Genomic DNA, 25,154 nt, shown 5'->3' on the forward strand with positions numbered 1-25,154 from the left:
TCCTGCCAGTGATGGCAGAGCGGTGAGATACTGAGTTGGCCAAAAAGTTTGTTCGGGTTTTTCCTTATTCCTACAGAAAAATCTGAATGAACTTTTTGGCCAACCCAATACAATCTAAACAGACAGAGGTGGATACTGATTTGCAAGCCTCAATATATTCTCTCTTGAGTGATAATGTCCAAGACCTGGAAATTTGTTTTGGTTCTTTTAATATTTTAGCTGCCCAACGTAGCTCAATTAAACAGAGGTAAAGTACTTCTATTATGAACAAAACAGAAGCTCTGTAAGTAAGCCCTTCACCAGGTTACTAGGCATCCCCTCTGCAAAACATCCAGGTGAGGCCCACCGCACACTGAGTCCTGAAGGCCACCAGCTCCCTTGCCACACCTGTTTCCAGCCACGCACTTGTGTGCTGAGCATCAGCTGTGCCTGCTTCTACACCTTTTACACCTGCTGTTGTTACTATGCTCATATAATTATTATATCCACTGATAAAATATGAATGCAAAATAGGTAGAGTTATGCTTTTGAAAGACTCATTAGAGATGAGCTCCTAACAAGCTACTGTTGACAGGAACGGGAAAGTTAATTCTAAAAGGTAAGTTTCTTTTCAAATGCTCACATATTAATCTAATTTAAAGGAAATGAAACCAGAAACCGAAGACAATGCGTTTGGATGTGGTTTATGGAAGTAAGCTGACCTGGAACTCAAACTGGTGTAACTCACGCTCACACGCCTCTGCATCAAATGAAGGCACATTTGTAGGTTTTGTGTTAAAACTTAATACTTGAAGAATTTCTCACTGTCAGGTTTTCTGCTTCAATCACCTTTGAAAACTAACTGACCAACTATCAATACCAGTTCTAAACACACCAACTGAGAGAGTTCTTTAGTTTTACCCACAAGTCTTACTGAAAAGGAGATCTAGCCTGAGAAGAAGGGACCAAGAGTCATAAAAGACACACAAGGCCTTTTATTAAAACGACTTAAAAGGGCAGAAGAATAAACTTGAAAAGCATATTCTTCAGACTAATCCACTAACCAACAGAGATAACTAGGAAATGGGAAGTCTGCAAGAGTTCCTAAGTCTCTGGTATCTTAGAATACATAGGAAGTTAGCAAATTCATCATGTGTAGCCTGGATTCCCCACTGAAAATACGCCACCTGGTAAGTCATCTACTGACCACGTTCCTTAGAAGGTGCTGAGTTAGGTGTTTAGTTTATATCATACACAGACCTGGAATTAAACCACCTCTGGGCTCTAACCTACCAGAACATATGGTGTTCTTCCTGTTCTACTACAGATCCAAGTGCCCCAAGCTGAGAAGCTACATATAAGATAACGTCCTCTTATTTCACGCCCAAATCAGCTCCCCCAAATGTCTTCTACAAAAATTTGGATTAGTGAGTCAGCACTGCATTTAATTCCTATAGTTGCTTTCCAGGGAAGAATAACAAATAACCTAGGGAATCTGCTTCCTGTAACACGAAAAAATATGTAATTCGCCACAAGATTCTATCACTATTCCCCAAAGTTCTTTCTGAATGAAATAAGCAGTGTGTTTGAAAAAATGAACAGTAAAAAAAAAAAATTCTCTTTGTAGCTCTGATTCTTAACTGTCTTTCAGAGATCACCCAGTCCCACTTTTTTTTACAGTTTTTTCTATCTAGTCTATCTTCAGCAGATTCTCTTTCCTTTCTCTGATCGTCCACTACGAACAGCCTATGCCATACCAGCTGATAATTCAGAATCACAGACCCTGCAGATAGGAAGAATCTCAAAAGTCATCTAGTGCTATTCATCTCATGCTTACGTCACTTCTACAACATTACTACTAACTGGCAGTAAATAAATCCAAATGACCCAAGCAGACAAGTTACAGACATCGGGAACAATCCCAATACATCCAACAAATATTTACTGAACCTACTCTGATGACAGGTCAGCACAGCTATCTGGCTGTGGGGACTGGACAGGGAACAAGAGAGAGAAAGTCTTGGCCTTCATGTGGCTTCTGTTACAGCGGATGTAGAAAACGATAGATATAAACACACTATATGCTGATAAATACTAAGCAGAAAATAAAGAAGAGTGAGGGGGTAGAGTGAATGGGACTGTTATTTAAGATAGGATGGGCCTCCCTAAACTTCTTACTGGAGATTAGGCTTAGGATTATTCTTAAATTAATAATCACCACCATCTTTTACTGAATGCAGGCACTACATATTTCAATTCATTACCTAATTACCATCAATTAACCTTCCAACAGCACTGTAATATAGATAATTTTATCCCCACTTTACAGATTAGAAAATAAACTTAGTGAGGTTAAGTAAGTTGCCTAAAGGCACTTAAGTGGTAGGGAGTGGAGCTGGGATTCAAAGCATGATTCTAAATGAACACTAGGCTCTCTTCATCATTCTAGCCTGCTCCCCTAGAAACACTTTCCTTATACTGAGCCCAAATCTTTCTCCTTCCCTAGTGGTTTACTTCACCTAGATCTCTAATTCCACAGTAAAGCTCCTTCAAAGTAAGAACAGCAGGTCATATTTTCTTGGATTCCTCACACTCTAGGCACCACTTGTAGCATGTAGTAAGACTGTAGCTGTTGACGTGGGGACTGGTTATGTCAAAGATGTGTTCCACATTTGGACAGTTAAAACGCTCATGGGTAGTAAACACGCACAAAAGAGTGAAAGAACTTGCTGAGGCAAGTCAAATTCAATTGTTTTTGGCAGCCTGAGCAGAAAAATACTTTGTGGTCCACAAGGAGGCGTGGTGTTAATTATCTGATTTTGCTAACAGCACCCAGAATATTTGAATAGTCACTGGCAGGAAAAAAACAAGGCAACATAACTGGTCCATTGAAGAAAATGCTTCAGCAGTGGCTGCTCCCGCCTCTGACAGCAAAGCCAACCGCCTGCACAGAGACGCCAGGTGCGCTCACCTGTAGCACACGGCTCATCCACTGGAAACTATCTTCCTCGGAAGCGTCGGGTCTTTGTTCTGCAACCACCACGATGCGCTCATCATAAAATACAGACACAGAAAACACAGCAATTCTAAGAGAGACAGATCAAACACATCAGGACTCCCTTCACAACCAGTCCTATTTGCTTTGCTCAACTGGAATTACAGAGAGGAGACATCCCCACCGCACTGCCCAGGAATGAGTAGTTTAGAAAAGAAAATGTCACAATCATCACCATCAAAATCAAAACGAGGACTGAAAAAACATGTACTAAGAAGTGCCACTGTTGTGAACACTGGGACGTAGTGATAAGTAAGACAAGGTCCCTGTCTTTGTGGAGCTTGCGTGTCAGAGACACAACACATAAACATAACATAATGTCATGTCGTGCCATACACCAGGGGACCGAGGCAGGGTGGGGGAGGAGAGGTGTGTGGAGGTGGGGCAGCGCCTCCCTGAGGAGTGGACATTGGAGCAGAGACCTGAATGAGGTGAGGACGCGAGCCGCGCGGAGATCTGGAGGAAGAGGTTTCCGGGCAGAAGGAACGGAAAGCGAAAAGGTTCTGAGGTAGGAACGAGCTTGGCAGGTTTGAGGAACAGCAAGAAGGCCAGTGTGCCTAGAGCAGGGTGGTGAAGCAGAGAGTGGTGGGGAAAGGTCAGACCCACGCGGGCGGTCACAGAGGACCTGGTAGGCCGGGGGAGGGGGAGGCTCTGCGTGAGGTCTCCGCTCGAACGTCCCCCTGCGGGTGAGGCATTCCCAGACCCCCCCACCCCCACCCCCTTATAACCCACAGGCACGCCCACGCCACGTGTCCTTCCTGCACAGCACTCATTACCAGCTCAGGTAGTATCTATTTCCCTGTGTGGTTACCTGCTCGTCCCTCAGTGAGAATGTGAGCTTCCCGAGGGCAGAGACATGACCTGTGTTGTTCACTGCCACATCCTGAGCACCTAGAACAGTGGCACGCAGTTGGCTCCCAATAAACGCTTCTTGAATGAATGTATGAAATAACGGGAAGGCACTGGAGGGCTGAGAACACCAGCAAGCCTGACCACCTCCCTTCCTTCTTTTCTTTCATCCACACATATTTAATGAATACCTACCGCGTGCCAGGGGCTGTGCTGAGTGCTGGGGATGTGACTGTGACCAAAGACAGAAAGTCTAGTGCCACAGAGAGTCTATATCTCACAGGAAGCCACACCTTTACGAAAAACTACACATTTCAGGAACTGGTTCTCTATTGGTTTGACTACTTTTTCTTACTGCTTCAAAAACTAAGAGATACCATAATTGCTTTAAAGACATATCCACGATTGAAAGCTCCTGAATAAGACATCAATTACTCCAACATATGCCAAATATCTTTTCTTGAGTTAATAAGCAAAGACAAAAGCATATCTAATTGACTTCATCCATGGAATCTGAAATTAGCACTTTTGTACTATGTCAATCTCTGCATTAAAGTGGTAATTAGTTAGAGTCAAGTAAGAGAACAATTCTTAGATGTAAACTACTACAGAGTAGCGTCTATCTCAATTAGACTGAACGGGGCGACTTCTGTGCTGAAGGAACGTAGGACGTTCAGTGTTTCAGAATTCTCCTCAGTCCTTGGGATTCAACAAACAGTAACAATCAAAAATTGGAATACAGGATATGGTTACCTTATTCCACTCAAGTACAGCCAAAGAACCAGACATTTTAAGATAAATATTCAAAGCCTGGTTTCTGCTACACTTAATCAAAAACCACCTAATCTGGAGGCTCTATAGAATACGACTCAAATCACTCTACGAAGATATCTTTCTATTCCACTGGAAGTGCTAACATTTGAACTCTGTGCTACTCACCTTCCTCTATAAACAGTCTTTATTGATTCAACAGCCAATCCAGTAGCAACAATGTCATCGGCATTATGTCTTCGACCGCTAACCATCAGTAACCCGTCCATTTTTCCAACCACGAACACCAAGCTGCCCTGAAAGGTAACAATGATTTACATAATTTAAACAGTAAAACAGACCTTTTACTTCCTGCCTTGAAATAAATCTCATGAAAACTATAAGAAAGAAAATACCATATTTCATGGATTCTAAGAGTGTTTCATGTCTCGACATCTCAGAATCAGTGGCATCTTATAATTAGTGGGGTCTTAATAGTATATAAGAAAGGAATCCATTCGTACTCATTCTTAGGGAGGAATTTTATTTCTTTTTTTTTTTTTTAACTTTACTTTACTTTATTTCACTTCACTTCATTTCATTTTTTGGCCACACCGTGAGGCATGTGGGATCCTAGTTTCCTGATCAAGGATCGAACCCATGCCCCTTGCAGTGGAAGTGTGGAGTCTTAACCACTGGACCGCCAGGGAAGTCCCAGGGAGGAATTTTATAAGAAAGCAACTAGGATGCCAAATGAGCACAGTTCATTTCCCCAGCCATGATTATGTATTCGTTCGTCTTCTGTACTTATTCATGGGATGGATGCAGAGGAGAAAATTGTTAAACTATTTAACACTGGAATTAGGAACAGAGTAAAACAGTTTTAATGTGAGAATAAATGTCTCAGATTTATAAGGGTAATGTTTCCATCTGGTAAGATTAGAAATGAGTTAATAAAGAAAAGTCTAAGGAATTGTAGGAGCCTCTCCTTTCCAATAAAATAACGGAGCTGCAGGAAAGTCTGCTGTCAATGTCCTCAAAGCATCTATATATATAATTCTATTATTTGTTTCATATAATTTTTATCGATTTTCCCAGACCCATTTGCAATAAATTAACTTTTCCCATTCATTACAGAGTTCCTAGATTTCTGGACCATTTACACATACTGAATTATCTAGTAGTCATCTCCATTTGGATGCTGCTCACTGATTTACTAAGCACAATGCAGTGCCACACGCTGACTAGGCTATGTAAGCAAGATATCATCTCTAGTCTCAAGAAGCTACGGGCCCATCCTTCTGTCATCCCCAGAAGACAGAAGAAAATCAGGCATTTTCAACAAAGTCTGAAAAGTGCTATGGTGGAAGTAAAAAAAGAGAACAAGACAATCACTGCTAGTTCCCCAACATCTATTTCTCCATTTCTTTCACAGTAATAGAATTTCTAGCTGGGCATGGCTGACCAAAATAAAGACTGCATTTCAGCCTCCCTTGCAACTAGGTGTGGCCATGTGACTAGTTCAGAGCAATGAGATATATAAGTAGAAATGTTGCTCAGCAGCTACAGGGAATTTCTCTTAAGAGACAGTAGGACTACACCCTTTGCCCTGTCCTGTTTCCTGGAACGCAGATGTGATGGCTGGAGCTCCATCTTAGACCTCAGTAGTGGAGTGGAAGCTAAAAGGAGCTGGTTCTTTGAGAATTTCTTGGTGCTGAGTAAAGAAGTCAAGACAGTAGGTATAGATGTCTCCTCCTAGGAGAGTGATTCTCTCAGTTATCCCCTCACCCCCACCATCACCCATAAATGGTGGGGAAGAAATAAAATAAAATTAGATCTTTTCTTATAGAACTTGAACTGTTAAGAGGAGCAAAAAGAGAGGGTAAGGAGGGAAATTAAGAGATGGAGGGAGCTGTGTGGGCTCAACTATGAATGTCTATTACTCACAAAATAAAACCCAAACTTCCCATTATGTCATGCAAAGCCCCTCATGCTCTGGCTCTCTGCCTTCCTCCCTGGCTCATGAAACTGTGAGCTCTTTGAGAACAGGTTTTGTATGCTAATTGTCTCTGTAAACCCAATGCCTGTAAATACCATGTGCTGAAAAACAAACTGTTTGCATTCAAAGAATTTACTGTTACACCTGGTGTGGTACTGATAATCTGTATGAAAGTGATTTGTACAATATTACGGTTTCCCTTTGCTACTGAAGGTAACTTTTTCAGCACTCTTCTAACTTACCGAAATATATTAATCAAATCAGCAACATAGGAAGAATAAGCGAAAAAAGTTTTGAAAATAAAAAATAATGTCTTAGTTTGAAGGAATAAAATGAATTTGGGTAACTGGAGTGATAAACATTACTCATTTTATGATATTTTTACAGGAACTGCTCTAAATATAAGTTAAATGGCCCTGTAATACTCTTGGACTAATAAGAATTTGTTCTGTGAACTAAAGTACAAATATTTGGATCAGATGCACCAAAACAAACATGAAAATATCACTTACCGGCCCTACAAACCCCAGTAATCCTGACCGGATGAACGGTACATCCCCAACAGGAGAGCCTGCAGAATTCACTGGAATCACCTAAAAGACAGAAAGAAGAAAATGAAAATGTTAGCTTAAAAAAAAAAAGTATTTGATTTTCTAAGTCTTAGGAACTTCCCTGGTGGTCCAATAGGTAAGACTCCACACTCCCAATGCAGGATCCCTGGTCGGGGAACTAGATCTCGGATGCCATGGGGCAACTAAGAGTCCGCATGCCTCAACTAAGACCCGGTGCAGCCAAAATAAATAAATACATAAATAAATATTTACATTTTAAAAAGTCTTAAAAAAAACTTTAAAACAGTAATACATGCTTGCTGAAAACTAAAATTATATAAATAGTGAATCCAATAATCCCACCCCCTTAAGATATAACAAACATTTATAATTTGTTATCTCTCTGGGCTTTTTTTAGATTCACATATTAACATATTAAGAATTTTTCTAAGGGATCATATTATATATACGGTTTCATAACTTGGTTTTTTACATATTATATATGTTTCACACAGTATATGTATTTTGGATACCTTTACAAGTTGCTAATAGTCAACCTAGCTCCCTTTGTACAACAGTGCTATAATATACCATCACATGGGGGATGAGATAACATAGTCCTGGAGTCAGATGTAAGTTTAATGTCTGGCTTTGCCACTTACTAGTAATGTGGGCCTTGGGCAGGTTCCTGCACTTCTCTAAACCTCAGTTTCTGTAGCCATAAAATGGAATTCCCAATGCCTCTCACAGGCTTAGGGTAAAGATCAAGGGAATGTAAACAGATTGTAGATGTACGCAGAGTGCCTGGCCCAGAGTCAGTACTCAGAAAATCATCCAGAATTAATACTATTAGAATGTAACTGGTCTTTCTTGCTAGGTAGGTGATTCTTATTTTTCACTATTATAAATAGTGCTTTACTGAGTACTGCTGTACATATTTCTGTGCATTTGTACAAAAGGCATGAGTCTTTTCAATTTTAACAGGCTGTCCTACAAAATTATTATAGCAATTTACACTCCATATTAGAGTGTAATACCATATTAGAATGTTTTTCCTATACTCTGGCTAATATTACGTCATCAACTTTTCCAAACTTTGCCAATCTGGTAGGCAAAAGAAGAAATCCCAGTGTTATTTTAATTGCATTTCTTTATTACTAACATGGATGAATTTCTTTTTCTTTGTTTACTGGCCATTTGTATTTCTTTTGTGAATAGCCTAGTCATGTCTCTTGTCTATTTTTTCTATTTGATTGGATTTTTCTCTTTAATTTTTAAGATTTCTTTTTTTATACCGTGAACAACTATAACAAGAGCTAACATTAAATGCTTTTCATGTGCCAGGCACAGGTGTAAATACTTAACAGTTAATCCTCAAAAAAAAACCCTACGAAACAGACTTAGTATTTTCATTTTATAGATGAGAAAGTGAGGTGCAGAGAGTTTCATTTGCCTCATATCAAATAGCTAGTAAGTGACGACAATGAAAAATTAGCTCTTTGCGCTCATATGTATTACAAAGTTCTTCTAAGCAGTCTACCTAGAAGCCTTTTTTTTTTTTTTTGGCTGCACCACGTGGCTTGTGAGATCTTAGTTCCCTGACCAAGGACTGAATCTGGGCCTTCAGCAGTGAAAGCAAGGAGTCCTAACCATTGGACCACCAAGGAATTCCCTACCAGTAGCTTATCTTTAAAATACACTTTTATTTTCTAACCAGCCACTCTTAGATCTTTTGTTCTAGTGACGTGTTAACCACATCAGAAAATTCTCTCAGGGTTTAAATATAAGAATCCAGTAAGAAAAATATTAGAAACTAATTTGCAAAACCAACGTAATAGTTTTCTTCTCCTTTTTTGGTTACGGTTTTTATTCTACTTCACTGTCATTAAATTTATCCTGCAGATTTCAAAATTTTTTCATCTCTATGTACCTAGCAGCTTAGTATTAAATCTGAGAATTCTGGCTAGGCACTTGCCCTCACAGGGGAGGCAATATAATAAAATATTATTAGTATTGTCAAATACTGCTTGAGGATCTTGTTTATATAAGGAAAATGCAATGAAGAAAAACTCAGATATTGGAAATATATGTAGTCCAAGCACTTCAAAGTAAGAGAAATACGGTGACATTTAAATTGTAAAATGTATATAAACTCAGCAGAGATAGTCATCTGTGAAAGTAAACCAAGGGAATGGCAGTAAACATGTGCTTTAAGAGTTTATGAAACGCAGGGAGATCACCTAGATGATGGGTGACGACCTAGAGGCCTGGGATAGGGAAGGTGGGAAGGAGTTGTGGGATGGAGGGGATATGGGGATATGTGTGTAGATCCAGCTGATTCACTTTGTTGTACAACAAAAACTGGCACAAGAGTGTAAAACAATTATATTCCAATAAAGAGCTTAAAAAAAAAAAGTTTATGAATTGGTCACAACTTTTGAAGGTAGGCCAAGAATGTAGCAGTGATGATGATGACAGTGGTGGTAATAACAGACAGTTAGTAATTTATATTATACCATTTTAGGCCGTGTAAACATAGAAAATGAAGCCTTTTCCAGCCACCACACCACACATATAGATAACACTCTTCTGCCATTTACATCTATTATTACATAATTACATGCACTGACTTTCAAACGGGATGGTAGACAGATGTGCCCTGCCACACTAAGGCTGAGAACCACTAGTCTAGATTATAGAAAAGGGACGCTCAAAGACTGAGAATTGGCAGTGGTCATATAAGCCCTGCCTAATGTGAAGGTGACATGGCCCATAAACTCGAGTTCTCTGTCCCCTAAAAGGTGCCCTGAGGCAGGTTACTCCCAATTAGGAAATACAGACCATTAATCATGCCTGTTCTGATTTGCAGGCTCACCAGGCAAACTTTCATTACAATTTGGCTTCACATGCAGAACTGCCTGCAGGAAAACGATGTGCTAGTTCCACTGAAATATGAACTATTTGAGGAGTTTTGTGTGTTTCCCTGATGTACCACAAGCATGGAGAATAGTGCCAGACACAAAGAAGGCGCTCAATAAATATTTCTCTCACTGAAAGACTGAGTAACGGCAGCAATCTGCCCTGTGACAGGCCAGGTTTTCATTTTTCATCCTGGTTTACATCAGTCTTCACAAGCGTGGTTAACGCGAGTCTACTTTTGAGAGACGGATCCATTCTCACTGCACTCTCAGAATTAAATTGTGGGTCTTAAAAAGCTCAAAGCATAGCACATTCACCAGGGTGAATTTCTGTGAGGCCTCTTACTCTTTACATATTTAAGAGATACACAAGAGCACTTCCTGTGTGCCGGGTGCTGGTCAAATAAGGACTCTACAAACATTAACACATTTAGTTCTCACAATGATCCTGAGGTAGATACTGTGATTACTCACATTTTAAAGAGAAGCAGACTGGGGCACAGAGAGGCTAAGCAGCTTAGCGAGTGCACGCCATCAGGGCTGGACCTCGGGCAGTCTAGCTCTGGAGCACACACTCTCAAGCGCTACGCCGCACTTTTTCCCATCAGCTAGCTCAGCTGCCCTAATGACACTGACCTCACCCAACACTTTTCCCCACGAAACTTTAACACCACGTACCTCAAATGTATTTTTTGTCACACCAGCAAGCCCAAAGTACATCATGCCTCCTGTTCTGGAGCTGACACAGATTTCTCCAATTTCATCTGTTTTGCAGAGTTGGGGAGGTCCATCGGGTCTCACAATGCACATCATCCCTAGTGTACAGAAAGTATAGTCAAAGGACAGTCTGGAAAACCTTTGCAAAAACAGCCTCATCCTTATGAACCCAGGAAAGTTTCGCATTTACTCAGTGCCATTAAGTAAGAACACCAGACAGGAATGTTAAAAAAAACAAAAAAACTCCAAATCTTTCACTACATAGGTATATCTGAAATTTCTTTTAGCCCTGATAATAATTTTTTAAATTCAGCAAATAAAACATACAGTAGACACAGACCAAAGCTTTTAAAGACAGTGACATTAAAAATGACTGCAAAGTCCAAAGAAACAGGTTAAATTAATTTTCCCTTACACAGATCAAACTCAAACACACAGGAAGCAGTGTACTCTAACTTTCTGCCAGCTCATCATTTTGGCAATTATAATGAAAACCAGACAACTTTAGTGTCACTCAGTACTTAGCTTTCCATGTGAACAACTGTAACTGAAACAGTCACAGTTAAATCATCTAACTCTGCTGGAAAGTAAGTATGATTAGAATCATTTAACTCTTAGGGTGGCTTTGAGAAATTAAATGACTAAGTACTAAATTTTGGATTCCTGGTTTTGGATCTCATATTTTCTCAGGCTCCACTCTCTCTAAAGACAAATCTTCATGAGAAGCAAATGGTGCTCCTAGAACTCACCCCCGGGCATTACATGTCCCACATCCTGAACCGTCAGTGCTGAATTTTTATCTTCCGTATTGACCCGTATTACCCCATAGCTCAATCCATTCATGGAGAGAATGGCTCTTCCCGGCAAAGGGGCCCCTGGAACTCCAGGTCTAAAACAAAACAAACTCATCAAATTTGGCAAATTAAATGATATTAAGAGAAAAGTATGAATATGTAGGAAAGAAAAATTTCCTCTGGTTACCATACAGACAAAAATCCTCATTTTCTCTACCAAAAACTTGCCAAATTAATCAAATTCACATGTGCAAAGCACGGTCGTCTTTCATTCAGGTGGAAAAAGAAAATTTTAATTAGCTGTTAAGACTATATTGGCTTGCAGTGGGGAGGGGGAGGGATGGACTGGGAGTTTGGAGTTGGTAGATGCAGACTATTACATTTAGAATGGATAAACAACAATGCTCTACTGTATATAAAGAAAGAATGTATATACATATATAACTGAGTCACTTTGCTCCATAGCAGAGATTGGCACAACACTGTAAATCAACTATACTTCAATTAGAAATAAATAAATAAATACAAAAAAGTATATTGGCTTGGGTGTACTATATATATATAGGTACTTTCTATATGTAAGCTACAATCAAGAACAGTCTATTTGTAGTCTAAGATGCTAAGGATTCTAAAGAGCAAAATGACAGAAAAAGAACTAATTCATAAATACGATATGATAATAACTAAAGTAAAATTTCAGTTTACACTCAGGGCAAGAGTGGGAAAAATAAATGAGATGCTTCGAACTGCTTTACAAAGTCATTTTCACTTTCAGGCTTATGAAGCAGAAAATTAGATCGAACCTCTTGTCATCACCTGGTCAATTTTGCACATTTGATCAAAGCTGTAACATACATCAAGAAAACCAACATTCTGAACAGTACCTGCGGATTGCGACAGTCATGGCTTCAGCAGAAGTAGCACAAGGACAGATGGCCTCAGGTTTCAGACCGTGGCTTTGGAACAGACTCAGGAAGGCATCACAGGATGACACAGACCCTGAGGAGTTGAAACAGATCAACTTGAAAGCTGAAAGTGTGATTTTCATTATTGCAGGAAACTGGTAAAGAGTAGAAAGCTGACACATCTGTGTATCATTAATTCCATGCAAATCTACTATGCCTGTGAGATGGCTGATAGGTTCCAAGGACACAAATGTTCATCCAGCGCATGAAAGGTCACTGACACTATTTAAAGTTACAGCTTAGAATAAGGTTGCTCCTACCAAACCACCCAATCAACAGCAGAGATGCACTGCAGGCAACAGGCGCCCATTTGGAAGCAAGCAACTCTTCCTGAAGTAACTACTGCATTTTTGCCAGTGCATTACTAATATTCTGGCTTAGTTCCATCCTCTTCATGTACTCTCTGACCTGCTTCTTATTAAGGTCAGTCCCAGGTCTGTGTTTTATACCAGAATGATCATTGTGACTACTGACTAAAACCCACCGATGACAGAGAACACAGTGGTATCTAACGCTTTACCTGATTCCGCCCTGGGGAGGCTCAAGATGTTTGTGCTTGTCAGGAAAAGCAGGCAACACAGTAAGACCTCTAAAGGCTTTTGCAAACTCCTTTGATTTGCTGACAGGGAATTTACATAAAGTCCAGACACTTGGTTATACCAAGTCACCTTCTCATCGCTCTTATTAGTTACATGATAGAGAAGAAATCTAAATAATTGAGCAAGGAGTGGTTTTAAAAGCTTACAGATTCATCAAAGGATGAATGACTACATAAAATGTAGTCTATCTATACAATAGAATATTATATGGCTATATAAGGAGTAAAGTACAGACACAGGTTACAATGTGGAGGGACCCTGAAAACATGCTAAGTGAAAGAAGCTGGTCACAAAAAGACCACATATAGCATGACTACATTTATGTGAAATGTCTAGAATAGGTAAATATATAGAGACAGAGAGTAGATTAGCAGTTCCCTAGCGCTAGGGAGCTGAGGATGGGAAATGGGGAGTGACTGTTAATGGCTACGGGGCTTCTTTTGAGGATGACAATGTTCTAAATTCAGGTCAATGGTGATGGTTGCATAACTGTGAATATACTAAAACCACCGAACTGTATTTTTTTTTAAAGATTTCTTTGATGTGGACCATTTTTATAGTCTTTATTGAATTGGTTACAATATTGCTTCTGTTGCTTCATGTTTTGGTTTTTTTTGGCCGTGAGGCATGTGGGATCTTAGCTCCCCGAACCAGGGATCGAACCCACACGCCCTGCATTGGAAGGTGAAATCTTAACCACTGGACTGCCAGGGAAGTCCCCCATTGAGCTATACTTTAAATGGGTGAGTTTTATGGTATGTGAATTATCTCTCAATACAGATGTTAAAAAAAAAAAATGCTTACAGAAAGAGGACGAAAACCTCTACCTACCAAAGGAAAGGATACTCCCAGACTGACTCTCTAGAAGTACTCACAGGGATTAGCTCCATCAGTCACAATCAACATCCGGAGGGAACTCAAGCTCACATCTCTTTGGTCCCGATGTGCCATCATAGCCCAGTGCAAGTCCCGGCATTTCACTAAAGCTACCTTGGCTATAAACGCAAGAAGGATCAAGTTAACACACGCATGCGAAATCTGGTAGATACTGATATACTATAATAAAAACATTTTGCTTATTTTAGGAATCATGATTTTCACTTGGAGAAAATAAAAAATGTTTCAAAGAAATTGTGCCAGTTGCTCTGAGACAGCAGCGGCTGATGGGACACATGACTGCCTTGCTCACTGTGACTTGAGGGCAGGCCTTGCATCCCAGCCAAGGAAGCTTTGAACACCAAGGCACCCAATGAATCTAATTCAGGGCCCAGATTCAGGCACAGTCATCTCAATTCTTAAGAAAGGACATCAACTGAGATGAACTAGACAACATATCTAATTTTAGAGTAACCAAACTCTAAAATCTGTCAAGGCAGCAAGGCACAGAGTTATGTCTCTAGAAGAGCAATCTGAAAGTCTCTGAAATCTCCAACAGTCACATAATTAAAGCTTAGATGCTGTATGTAACTACCTTTGTGGGCATGTACTCTTTGAACCCAAGAGAGAGGGCAAGTCTTCATAACAGAGTAAGGTACGCTGACTGTGTGTGTCTTATTCATTACATTCTGAAAAGCAAAGACAGATATGAATTAATATCTAATACACACTTAGCATTTTAAAGTTGAACTGATATTTTGTTAACAAGTTTAACCATATTATACTCAAACACATACTCTTCGAACACAATCTAAAATATTAACTATAAGGTTGAAGCCTCCTTTGCTACCTATTCTCAAACCTGGTTTCCTCCTCTCCTCCTCAGAAATAATCACTGTTAAGAATCTGCCACGGATCCTTCCAGTCTGTTTTCCATGTGTTTACACATATATTCATTCCCAGAGAAAGAGAAAAGTAATTTTAACAGGAAAGGCATCATACTATGCATATATCTGCAACTTACTTTTTTTCACTTAAATTGTTTTAGAGCTAAATCTACGCACATTGGTATAAGAGATCTATGTAATTTTTTGACCTGCTGCACAGTACTTCATAGTATGACTATACCACAATTTGTTTAGGCATTTCCCTATTACTGACAAACTTTTTTTGCAACTACAGACAATGTTTCAAGGAACATACTTATACTCCTTTTCCTGGCACGTGCGCCAAGTGTTTCTCTGTAGAAAAGTTGTACTGCTGAGTCACAGGATGTGTGTTTTTTAAATTGAACAGACAACTGCCAAACTGCTCTTCAACCCCTTAAGTGCTTTCATCGTGCTTATGCTTGCCACATACCACAAAGAGCTGGGTCTTACAAAGCAAGAAATCAACATTTCCCTGTCACTTACAGCAGGTACTGCCCAGACCTGTTAGGTGTTTGGGTAGATAAAGCTGAGTGACCTGAGGGGGTCATGCAATTTGGTGTCTCTCCTGCCATCCAAACCAAACCCACCCAGGACCCTCTGTCCCCAAAGAGACCCAGCCTGACAGAGTAATTAAATCTTGGTACTTAGACTGGTCATTTTGTTCACCACCCAAGTGGCCCAAAGATACCAAAATACCACTGTAAACCTCTCTTTCCTCCCCCTGCCCCCAAGTTTCTAGCTATGGTGACACACATTTGGATTTCAGGGAAAGAATGGTGTGTATAACTAATTCTTTACACGTCCCTATCTTGCTCTGTGTATCACAGAGAGAAGATTCCCTCTAACTCTCACAAGGGTTTCTCAACCTCTGATAGAAAAACAAAATGGCAAGGGCTTCAGAAAAGGGCTAGAAAGCACATATGATCAAGGAATAAGGATTTTACTAATTTGAGGAGTCCTGGGAGAAAAGGGAAAACACTCCTCTTCCCCATGCATCATTTCCTACTCTTTCTTAGACTCCTGCAATGTGTGAGGAAATTGGACAAGATAGCCTCAAAGGTCCTTTCAACTGTAGGATCTTGTGTCTCTTGTCTCTCCCCTCCTAATCAGCACGCTCCATATGTTGCTTTTCCCACTTGAAATGCTCCCCCTCTACTTCCAGTCCCTAAATATGTCTATAAGGCTACATCTCACCCATTTTTTTTTAGTCCAACTCAACTGTCACCTCTTCAAAAAAAATTGAGGCCATGGCTGCGAGAAAGTCACCTTTTTCTAACTTCCTTAGCATGGCACCTGTTCCTCTATTATGGGAAGTAGCCCGATCTACCTTCTTACCCTATTCTTTCATTGCAGCAAGGACTCATTCAAGACATTTTGTCCAATAGAAAGGTTAGATAATATTAACCACAACTGCAAAGTTCTAGATGTAGTTACATAATCTTTTCTTCAGAAAAGAGGTGACTCTCAGTTTCTTGCAAATCATAAATAAACATATTCATTTGTAGAAATTTTTAAGCTTTGAGCCATCATAGCAGATATTTAAAAAATTTTTGATCCTAAGTTCTCCTACATACTATTATGTGAAGGGTATGCCCAAACACACAATGAAGAAAAAACAGAATTATATTCTCCTTTAAAAAAATTATCATTTGTATCATAAAACTAAACTCCCCTGGAAAATATTACTGATCTTTTAGGGGTTTAAATTTCAAACAAGCAGTGAGAGATGCTGTGGTTATATAGCACACAATGACCTGAATCATAAACACAATGTACACTAAAGGCCTTGATTCTGTGTAGCTTACCGCAAACATGCCATGCCACAGCCCAGCATCCTTCTTAAAGTCTAAAACATTCACTACTGTTTCTCCTAAAACAGAAAAAAATAGGAAAAAACACACGAAAATCATCTTTAGTGTTCAGTAGCAAAATTATGGCACTTGTCTCTATTAAACAACTGATTTGTTACTTTTAAAGAAACCACTAAAAGCTCTCAGGGTCTTCTGATTATTTGAGGGTCCCCTCAAATTGGCTGGAGAACTAATCACAGGGTGACGTGGTCACAGAAGAAACAATGAGTTAGGAATTCCTTGACTTTGGCAATGTCTTCGAAATAATAATTTTTTCCTAATTATATAAGGAACACATGTTTGTTTTAGGAACTTTGGAAGTTTCACAAGCATATGTAAAAATCACATGTCCTAGAGAAAACAGAAAATGTTGGTGTACGTATATACCTATATATCTATACACATACATGCACATACAATTCTAAGCTTATATACTTATAATGCTTATATAGAGATAGATATCTGCCATAACAAAACTGGTATATACTGCTCCGTATCTAATTTGTTTCCACTTAATGATATACTGAAACAATCTTCAATATTCAAGGACATAAGTTTTAACACCTGAGTATAACCCAGTATATGAATGTATTATTTAGCAATTTAATCAACCTCATTTCTTGGCATTTTGATTGATTTCATTACATATATATGTATACGCACGCACATTTTTAAATCAGACAAGAATGCAATTCTTTAATGTTGCTATAAGGAGCACGTATTAACTTGTTTCATTCTATGAAAGGAAAATAAAACACTAAAAAATTTAATATTGTGAAGAACATTCTAAGGGAAATAGTCATTACACAATATATATCAACACATCTAAAGTCCAACAATCCAGAATACATTTTTGTGTTTTAATTTGTGCTTTTTGGGAGCAGAATTTCTTTGATTCTAACTCCAAACATACGGCTGGTGGCAGCTCCGTATGTACAGGGAGACGGAGGTACCTGACATTCTGCAGCTAATAAACACATGGTTATAATTAGTTTTCTATTTCTGCACTCTAGAAATCATGCTTTACATATTTAGCTTGCCCAGAATTTTAGTTCCTTTAAGTTACAGCATATTTGTGAAAAAGACGAAAGCAAAAGCAAGCCAAGAATGTGTCTTTCAACATTTCCCTCTGAACACGGTCATTAACTGGAGTCCAGTCACCGAGCACTCTGCTCGCAGTCACACAGATCTGAGCTCACAGTGCAGGCAGTCACGCGGTAAAGTCTGACCTTCAGAATAATTGCAGGCCTGGGACAGAGCTTGGCAGTGAGACAGCATTGCAAGGCGGGACACTGTAACTCCCATTACACTCCCTTCTTTGCTTGTTTTATACTAGGGGAAAAAAAACACAAAAAAACAAAAACACAAGAGACAATAAAATGGGTTATTTCAAATGACAAAACTAGAATCCAAAAAACGAAACTCAGAAAAGCCATGACAATGGGCTGAATTTAACGTTTCATATAAACATCTGAGGCTATGCACTTGGGCCCCAAACTCTAATCACGCAAAGATAGGACTGGGGAATGACAAAGCTCAACAAAAGTACGTGTGAAAAATTCTTAAAAGTTTAATTAGTCGTCAGTGTGAAGTGGCTGCTAAAGAAGCTAAAACAAACCTGTGACTTGAGCTGCATCAACGGAAGCACAGTATCAAACACGCAAGAGCAAGAGCTAAAGGTTTGGAAGCTGTGGTCACTGTCTATCAGCAGCTGCCGGCTGGGAAGGGGAGACTGGAAAGCGGTCTATTCACTCCTCCAAATCAATCAGCTGTAATTTCACTTTTACTTCGATGCTCTATTCAAGTTGTTTTTTACCAAGATCAGCCACTTTTTATTGTTAAATCAAAAGCACACATTGCATACATTACTTTAGCAGACCTTTCTGTTAACATCTGACAACTCCTTTCTTGACACTTTCTCCTTCTCTGGCTTTTGTGGTACGCTTCCTTCCTATCCAATATTCTCCCTCTCTCTCGCTTCCCTCCACTTTCTCTGCCCATCCCTTAAATGGTGGCATTCCCTGAAAGTTCTGTTCTTCTTCTTTTCTTTTCAATTTAATCCATCAGGGTACCACATTTCTGATGACCCCCAATTCTCTATCTCCAACCCAGACCTCTCTCCAGAGATTCAGACTCAGGGCATCAACTCTTCCCCTTGAATGACCCGTAGTCCTGTGAAACCCAATGTAGCCAACACCACACCTCCACCCTTTGCCCACGAAAACTTTTCTTGTACTATCTTAATGAAGGATGTCCAGTTGCCTAAGTCAGAAAGCTGAGTGTCTTTCTTGCCTCCTCCCTCTCCAGAGTCAGTCACTAAGTCCTGCCTCTTCTACTTCCTTACCATATCTCAATTCCATCAATCCACTTTTTTCCATCCCCATCACCACGAACCTGGGCTCATCTAGATAACTGTAAAAGCTCCCCATTTCCCTTCTTAACCCCACCAAACAGATAAATCTTTTAACAACATATTTATTCTTACCACTCTTCTGCTGACAATCCTTTAATAGCTCCTTATTACCTACAGGATACTTGAAACTCACTAGCAATGTCCTGTGGGTAATAAGAGGGTCCCAAGTGAAAACTGCAAGTTAATTCAGAATAGTAGGCGCTTAGAACTGCAGAGGACAGTAGTTCTAGGTGAAGTCAGAGAGTTAAGCAGGGGTCACATATGAAGGGCCCTTCACCTTTTAGGAAGAACCAATAAAGAAGACTAAAAAGGAGTGGTCAGTGAGTAGTCAGGGAAGCCAGTGAGCAGTTTTAAGGAGGATTGAGGGGTGAACCAAGTCATCACCAGGAGATGATATGGATTGAGAGCTGACTGCTAAATTCTGTATTCTAATCGCCTGTTTACTTGTCTGTCATTAAAATGTACCCAGATCCCTTCCATCTTTATTTTTTAAATTTTTATTTATTTATTTTGTGTGTGTTTTATTTTCTATTTTTATTTTTTTAAGCTCTTTACTGGAATATAACTGCTTTACACTCTTGTACCAGTTTTTGAGGAACACCAAACTGAATCAGCTGTATTTATATATATATCCCCATATTCCCTCCCTCCCGCGACTCCCCCCAACCTTCCCTGTCCTGGCCCTCTAAAGCATCACCCATCATCGAGTTGATCTCCCTTTGTTATACAGCAACTTCCCACTAGCTATCTATTTTACAGTTGGTAGTGTATCTATGTCTATGCCACTCTCTCACTTCATCCCAGCTTCCCCTTCGCCCCCCACCCCCCACCCCAGCCCCATGTCCTCAAGTCCATTCTCTACATCTGCATCTCCACTCTTGTCCTGTCACTGGGTTCATCACTACCATTTCTTCAGATTCCATATATATATGAGTTAGCATACGATATTTGTTTTTCTCTTTCTGGCTTACTTTGCTCTGTATGACAGTCTCTAGGTCTATCCACTTTATTACATATAGTTCAATTTCATTCCTTTTTATGGCTAATATTCCATTGTATATATGTGCCACATCTTCTTTATCCATTCATCTGTTGATGGGCATTTAGGTTGCTTCCATGTCCTGGCTATTGGAAATAGAGCTGCAATGAACATTATGGTGCATGTTTCTTCTTGGATTATGATTTTCTCTGGGCATATATGCCCAGAAGTAGGATTACTGGGTCATACGGTAGTTCCATTTTTAGTTTTTTAAGGAACCTCCAAACTGTTTTCTATAGTGGCTGTACCAACTTACATTCCCACCAAGAGTGCAGGAGAGTTCCCTTTTCTCCACACCCTCTCCAACATTTATTGTTTCTAGATATTTTGATGATGGTTATTCTGAGTGGAGTGAGGTGATACCTCATTGTGGCTTTGACTTGCATTTCTCTAATGATCAGTCATGTTGAGCATCTTTTCAAGTGTTTGTTGGCCATCTGCATGCCTTCTTTGGAGAAATGTTTATTTAGGTCTTCCCCCCATTTGTGGATTGCGTTATTTGCTTTTTGGTATTAAGCTGCATGAGCTGCTTATATATTCTGGAGATTAATCCTTTGTCCATTGCTTCGTTGGCAAGTATTTTCTCCCATTCTGAGTGTTGTCTTCTTGTCTTGTTTATGGTTTCTTTTGCTGTGCAAAAGCTTTTAACTTTCATTAGGTCCCATTTGTTTATTCTTGATTTTATTTGCATTATTCTAGGAGGTGGGTCAAAAAGGATCTTGCTTTGATATATGTCATAGAGTGTTCTGCCTATGTTTTCCTCTAGGAGTTTTATAGTGTCTGGCCTTACATTTAGGCCTTTAATCCATTTTGAGTTTATCTTTGTGTATGGTGTTAGGATGTGTTCTAATTTCATTCTTTGACATGTCACTGTCCAATTTTCCCAGCACCACTTATTGAAGAGGCTGTCTTTTTTCCATTGTATATTCTTACCTGCTTTGTCAAAGATAAGGTGCCCATACGTGCATGGGTTTACCTCTGGGTTCTCTATTATGTTCCATTGATCTACCTTTATTTTTGTTCCAGTACCATACTGTCTTGATCACTGTGGCCTTGTAGTATAGTTTGAAGTCAGTAAGCCTAATTCCACCAACTCCATCTTTCCTTCTCAAGATTGCTTTGGCTATTCAGGGTCTTTTGCATTTCCATACAAATTGTAAGATTGCTTGTTCTAGTTCTGTGAAAAATGCCATTGGTAATTTGATAGAGATTGCGTTGAGTCTGTAAATAGCTTTGGGTAAGATAGTCATTTTCACAATATTGATTCTTCCAATCCAAGAACATGGTATGTCCCTCCAGCTGTTTGTATTGTCTTTGATTTCTTTCATCAGTTTCCTGCATACACGTCTTTTGCCTCTTCAGGCAGGTTTATTCCTAGGTATTTTATTCTTTTTGTTGCAGTGGTAAATGGGAGAGTTTCCTTAATTTCTCTTTCTGCTCTTTCATTGTTAGTGTATAGGAATGCAAGAGATTTCTGCGCATTCATTTTATATCCTGTTACTTTACTAAATTCATCAATCAGTGCTAGCAGTCTTCTGGTAGAATCCTTAGAGTTTCCTATGTATAACATCATGTCATGTGCAAAGAGTGACAGTTTTACTTCTTCTTTTCCAATTTGGATTCCTTTTACTTCTTTTTCTTCTCTGATTGCTGTGGCTAACACTTCTAAAACAATGTTGAATAATAATGGTGATTGTGGGCACCCTTGTTTTGTTACTGTTCTTAGAGGGAATGCTTTCAGTTTTTCACCATTTAGAACGATGTTGGCTGTTGGTTTGTCATATATGGCTTTTATTATGTTGAGGTAATTTCCTTCTATGCCCATTTTCTGGAGAGTTTTTATCATAAATGGATGTTGAATTTTGCCAAAAACTTTTTCTGTGTCTAGTGAGATGATCATATAGCTTTTATCCTTCAATTTGTTAATATGGTGTATCACACTGATTGATTTGCATATATTGAAGATTCCTTGCATTCCAGGGATAAACCCCACTTGATCATCATGTATGATCTTTTTTAACGTGCTGCTGGATTCTGTTAGCTAGTATTTTGTTGAAGATTTTTGCGTCTATATTCATCAGTGATATTGGCCTGTAATGTTCTTCTTTTGTGACATCTTTGCCTGGTTTTGGTATCAGGGTGATGGTGGCCTCGTAGAATGAGTTTGGGAGTGTTCCTCCTCCTGCTATATTTTGAAAGAGTTTGAGAAGGATAGGTGTTAGCTCTTCTCTAAATGTTTGATAGAATTCGCCTGTGAAGCCATCTGGCCCTGGGCTTTTGTTTGTTGGGAGATTTTTAATCACAGTCTCAATTTCCATACTTGTGATTGGTCTGTTCATAGTTTCTATTTCTTGCTGGTTCAGTCTTAGAGGATTGTAATTTTCTAAGAATTTATCCATTTCTTCCAGGTTATCCAATTTATTGGTATATAGTTGCTTGTAGTAGTCTCTCATGATCTTCTGTATTGCTGAGGTGTCAGTTGTTACTTCTCCTTTTTCATTTCTAATTCTGTTGATTTGTGTCTTCTCTTTTTCCTGATGAGTCTGGCTAATGATTTACCAATTTTGTTTATCTTCTCAAAGAACCAGCTTTTAGTTTTATTTATCTTTGCTATTGTTTCCTTCCTTTCTTTTTCATTTATTTCTGATCTGATCTTTTTGATTTCTTTCCTTCTGCTCACTTTGGGTTTTTTTGTTCTTCTTTCTCTAATTGTTTTAGGTGTAAGGTTAGGTTGTTCACTCAATATTTTTCTTATTTCTTGAGGTAGGACTGTATTGCTATAAACTTCCCTCTTAGAACTGCTTTTGCTGCATCCCATAGGTTTTGGGTTGTTGTGTTTTCATTGTCATTTGTTTCTAGGTATTTTTTGAGTTCCTCTTTCATTTCTTCAGTGATTTCTTGGTTGTTTAATAGCATATTGTTTAGTCTCCATGTGTTTGTATTTTTTACAGTTTTTTTTCAGGTAACTAATATCTAGTCTCACGGCATTGTGGTCAGAGAAAATGCTTGATACGACTTCAATTTTTTGAATTTACTGAGGCTTGATTTGTGACTCAAGATGTGATCTTTCCTGGAGAAGATCTGTGACCCAAGATGTGATCTATCCTGGAGAATGTTCCATGTGCACTTGAGAAAAAAGTGTATTCTGTAGTTTTTGGATGGAATGTCCTATAAATATTAAGTCGAGATGGTCTAATGTGTCATTTAAAGCTTGTGTGTCCTTATATATTTTCTGTTTGGGTGATCTGTCTATTGATGTAAGTGGGGTGTTAAAGTCTCCTACTATTATTGTGTTACTGTCAGTTTCCCCTTTTATGGTTGTTAGCAATTGCCTTATGTATTGAGGTGCTCCTATGTTGGGTGCATAGATATTTACAATTGTTACATGTTCTTCTTGGATGGATCCCTTGATCATTATGTAGTGTCCTTCCTTGTCTCTTGTAATAGTCTTTAAAGTCTAATTTATCTGATATGAGTATTGCTACTCCAGCTTTCTTTTGACTTCCATTTGCATGGAATATCTTTTTCCATCCCCTTACTTTCAGTCTATATGTGTCCCTTGGTCTGAAGTGGGTTTCTTGTAGACAGCATATGTAACGGTCTTGTTTTTGTATCCATTCAACCAGTCTGTGTCTTTTGGCTGGAGCATTTAATCCGTTTACATTTAAGGTGATTATTGACATGTATGCTCCTATTACCATTTTTTAAATTGTCTTGGGTTTGTTTTTGTAGGTCTTTTCCTTCTCTTGTGTCTCCTACTTACAAAAGCTCCTTTAGCAATTGTTGTAAGGCTGGTTTGGTGGTGCTGAATTCTCTTTAACTTTTGCTTGTCTGTAAAGCTTTTGATTTCTCCGTCAAACCTGAATGAGATTTTTGCTGGGTAGAGTATTCCTGGCTGTAGGTTTTTCTCTCTCATGACTTTCAGTATATAGTGCCACTCCCTTCTGGCCTGAAGAGTTTCTGCAGAAAGATCAGCTGTTATCCTTACAGGTTTTCCCTTTTATGTTATTTGCTGCTTTTCTCTTGCTGCCTTTAATGTTCTTTCTTTGTGTTTAATTGTCGTTAGTTTGCTTAATATGTGCCTCGGTGTATTTCTCCTTGGGTTTATTATGTATGGGACTCTCTGCGCTTCCTGGACTTGATTAAATATTTCCTTTCCCATGTTGGGGAAGTTTTCTACTATAACCTCTTCAAATATTTTCTCAGACCCTTTCTTTTTTTCTTCTTCTGGGATGCCTATGATTCGAATGTTGGTGCACTTAATGTTGTCACCAAGGTCTCTGAGATTGTCTTCCATTCTTTTTATTCTTTTTTGTTTTTCCTGCTCTGTGGCAGTTATTTCCCCCATTCTGTCTTCCGACTGACTTATTCATTCTTCTGCCTCAGTTATTCTGCTGTTTATACCACCTACAGTATTTTTAATTTCAGTTATTTTGTTATCTATTACTGTTTGTTTGCTCTTTAGTTCTTCTGAGTCCTTATTAACTGTTTCTTGTATTTTCTCTATTTTGTTACTGAGATTTTGGATCATCTTTGCTATCATTACTCAGTTCTTTTTCAGGCAATTTTCCTATTTCCTCTTCATTTATTTGGTCTTGTGTATTTTTACCTTGTTCCTTCATCTGTGACATATTTTTTTGTCATCTCATTCCCCCCCCACTTTGGATGGGCGGGATTGTGTTCCTGTCCCACCAGGTGTTTGGCCTGAGATTTTGAGCACTGGAGTTTGTAGGCTGTTGAGTATAGCTGGGTCTTGGTGTTGAGGTGAGAACCTCTAGGAGACCTCACTCTGATGAATATTCCCTGGGAACTGGGTTTCCCTGTTAGTCCAATGTTTCGGACTCAGAGCTCCCACCTCAGGAGCTCAGGCC

General features: G+C 39.1%; 1 protein-coding gene across 4 annotated transcripts in view; it reads right to left on the bottom strand.

The window, feature by feature from the left end:
• Positions 1 to 25,154, bottom strand: part of DIP2B (disco interacting protein 2 homolog B) — a 215,580-nt gene that overhangs the window by 30,098 nt on the left and 160,328 nt on the right. For all 4 annotated transcript variants that reach the window (XM_057703044.1, XM_057703042.1, XM_057703040.1 and 1 more), the window contains 10 exons: positions 18,061 to 18,163; positions 16,787 to 16,851; positions 14,648 to 14,741; positions 14,052 to 14,171; positions 12,497 to 12,611; positions 11,568 to 11,707; positions 10,780 to 10,916; positions 7,145 to 7,225; positions 4,823 to 4,950; positions 2,951 to 3,065 (listed from right to left, as the gene is read on the bottom strand). In XM_057703044.1, coding sequence (XP_057559027.1) covers positions 2,951 to 3,065; positions 4,823 to 4,950; positions 7,145 to 7,225; positions 10,780 to 10,916; positions 11,568 to 11,707; positions 12,497 to 12,611; positions 14,052 to 14,171; positions 14,648 to 14,741; positions 16,787 to 16,851; positions 18,061 to 18,163 — 1,098 coding nt within the window. The remainder of the gene's footprint in view (positions 1 to 2,950; positions 3,066 to 4,822; positions 4,951 to 7,144; positions 7,226 to 10,779; positions 10,917 to 11,567; positions 11,708 to 12,496; positions 12,612 to 14,051; positions 14,172 to 14,647; positions 14,742 to 16,786; positions 16,852 to 18,060; positions 18,164 to 25,154) is intronic.

Source organism: Hippopotamus amphibius, chromosome 12, assembly GCF_030028045.1.
Source record: "Hippopotamus amphibius kiboko isolate mHipAmp2 chromosome 12, mHipAmp2.hap2, whole genome shotgun sequence".
Taxonomy (NCBI): Eukaryota; Metazoa; Chordata; class Mammalia; order Artiodactyla; family Hippopotamidae; genus Hippopotamus; species Hippopotamus amphibius.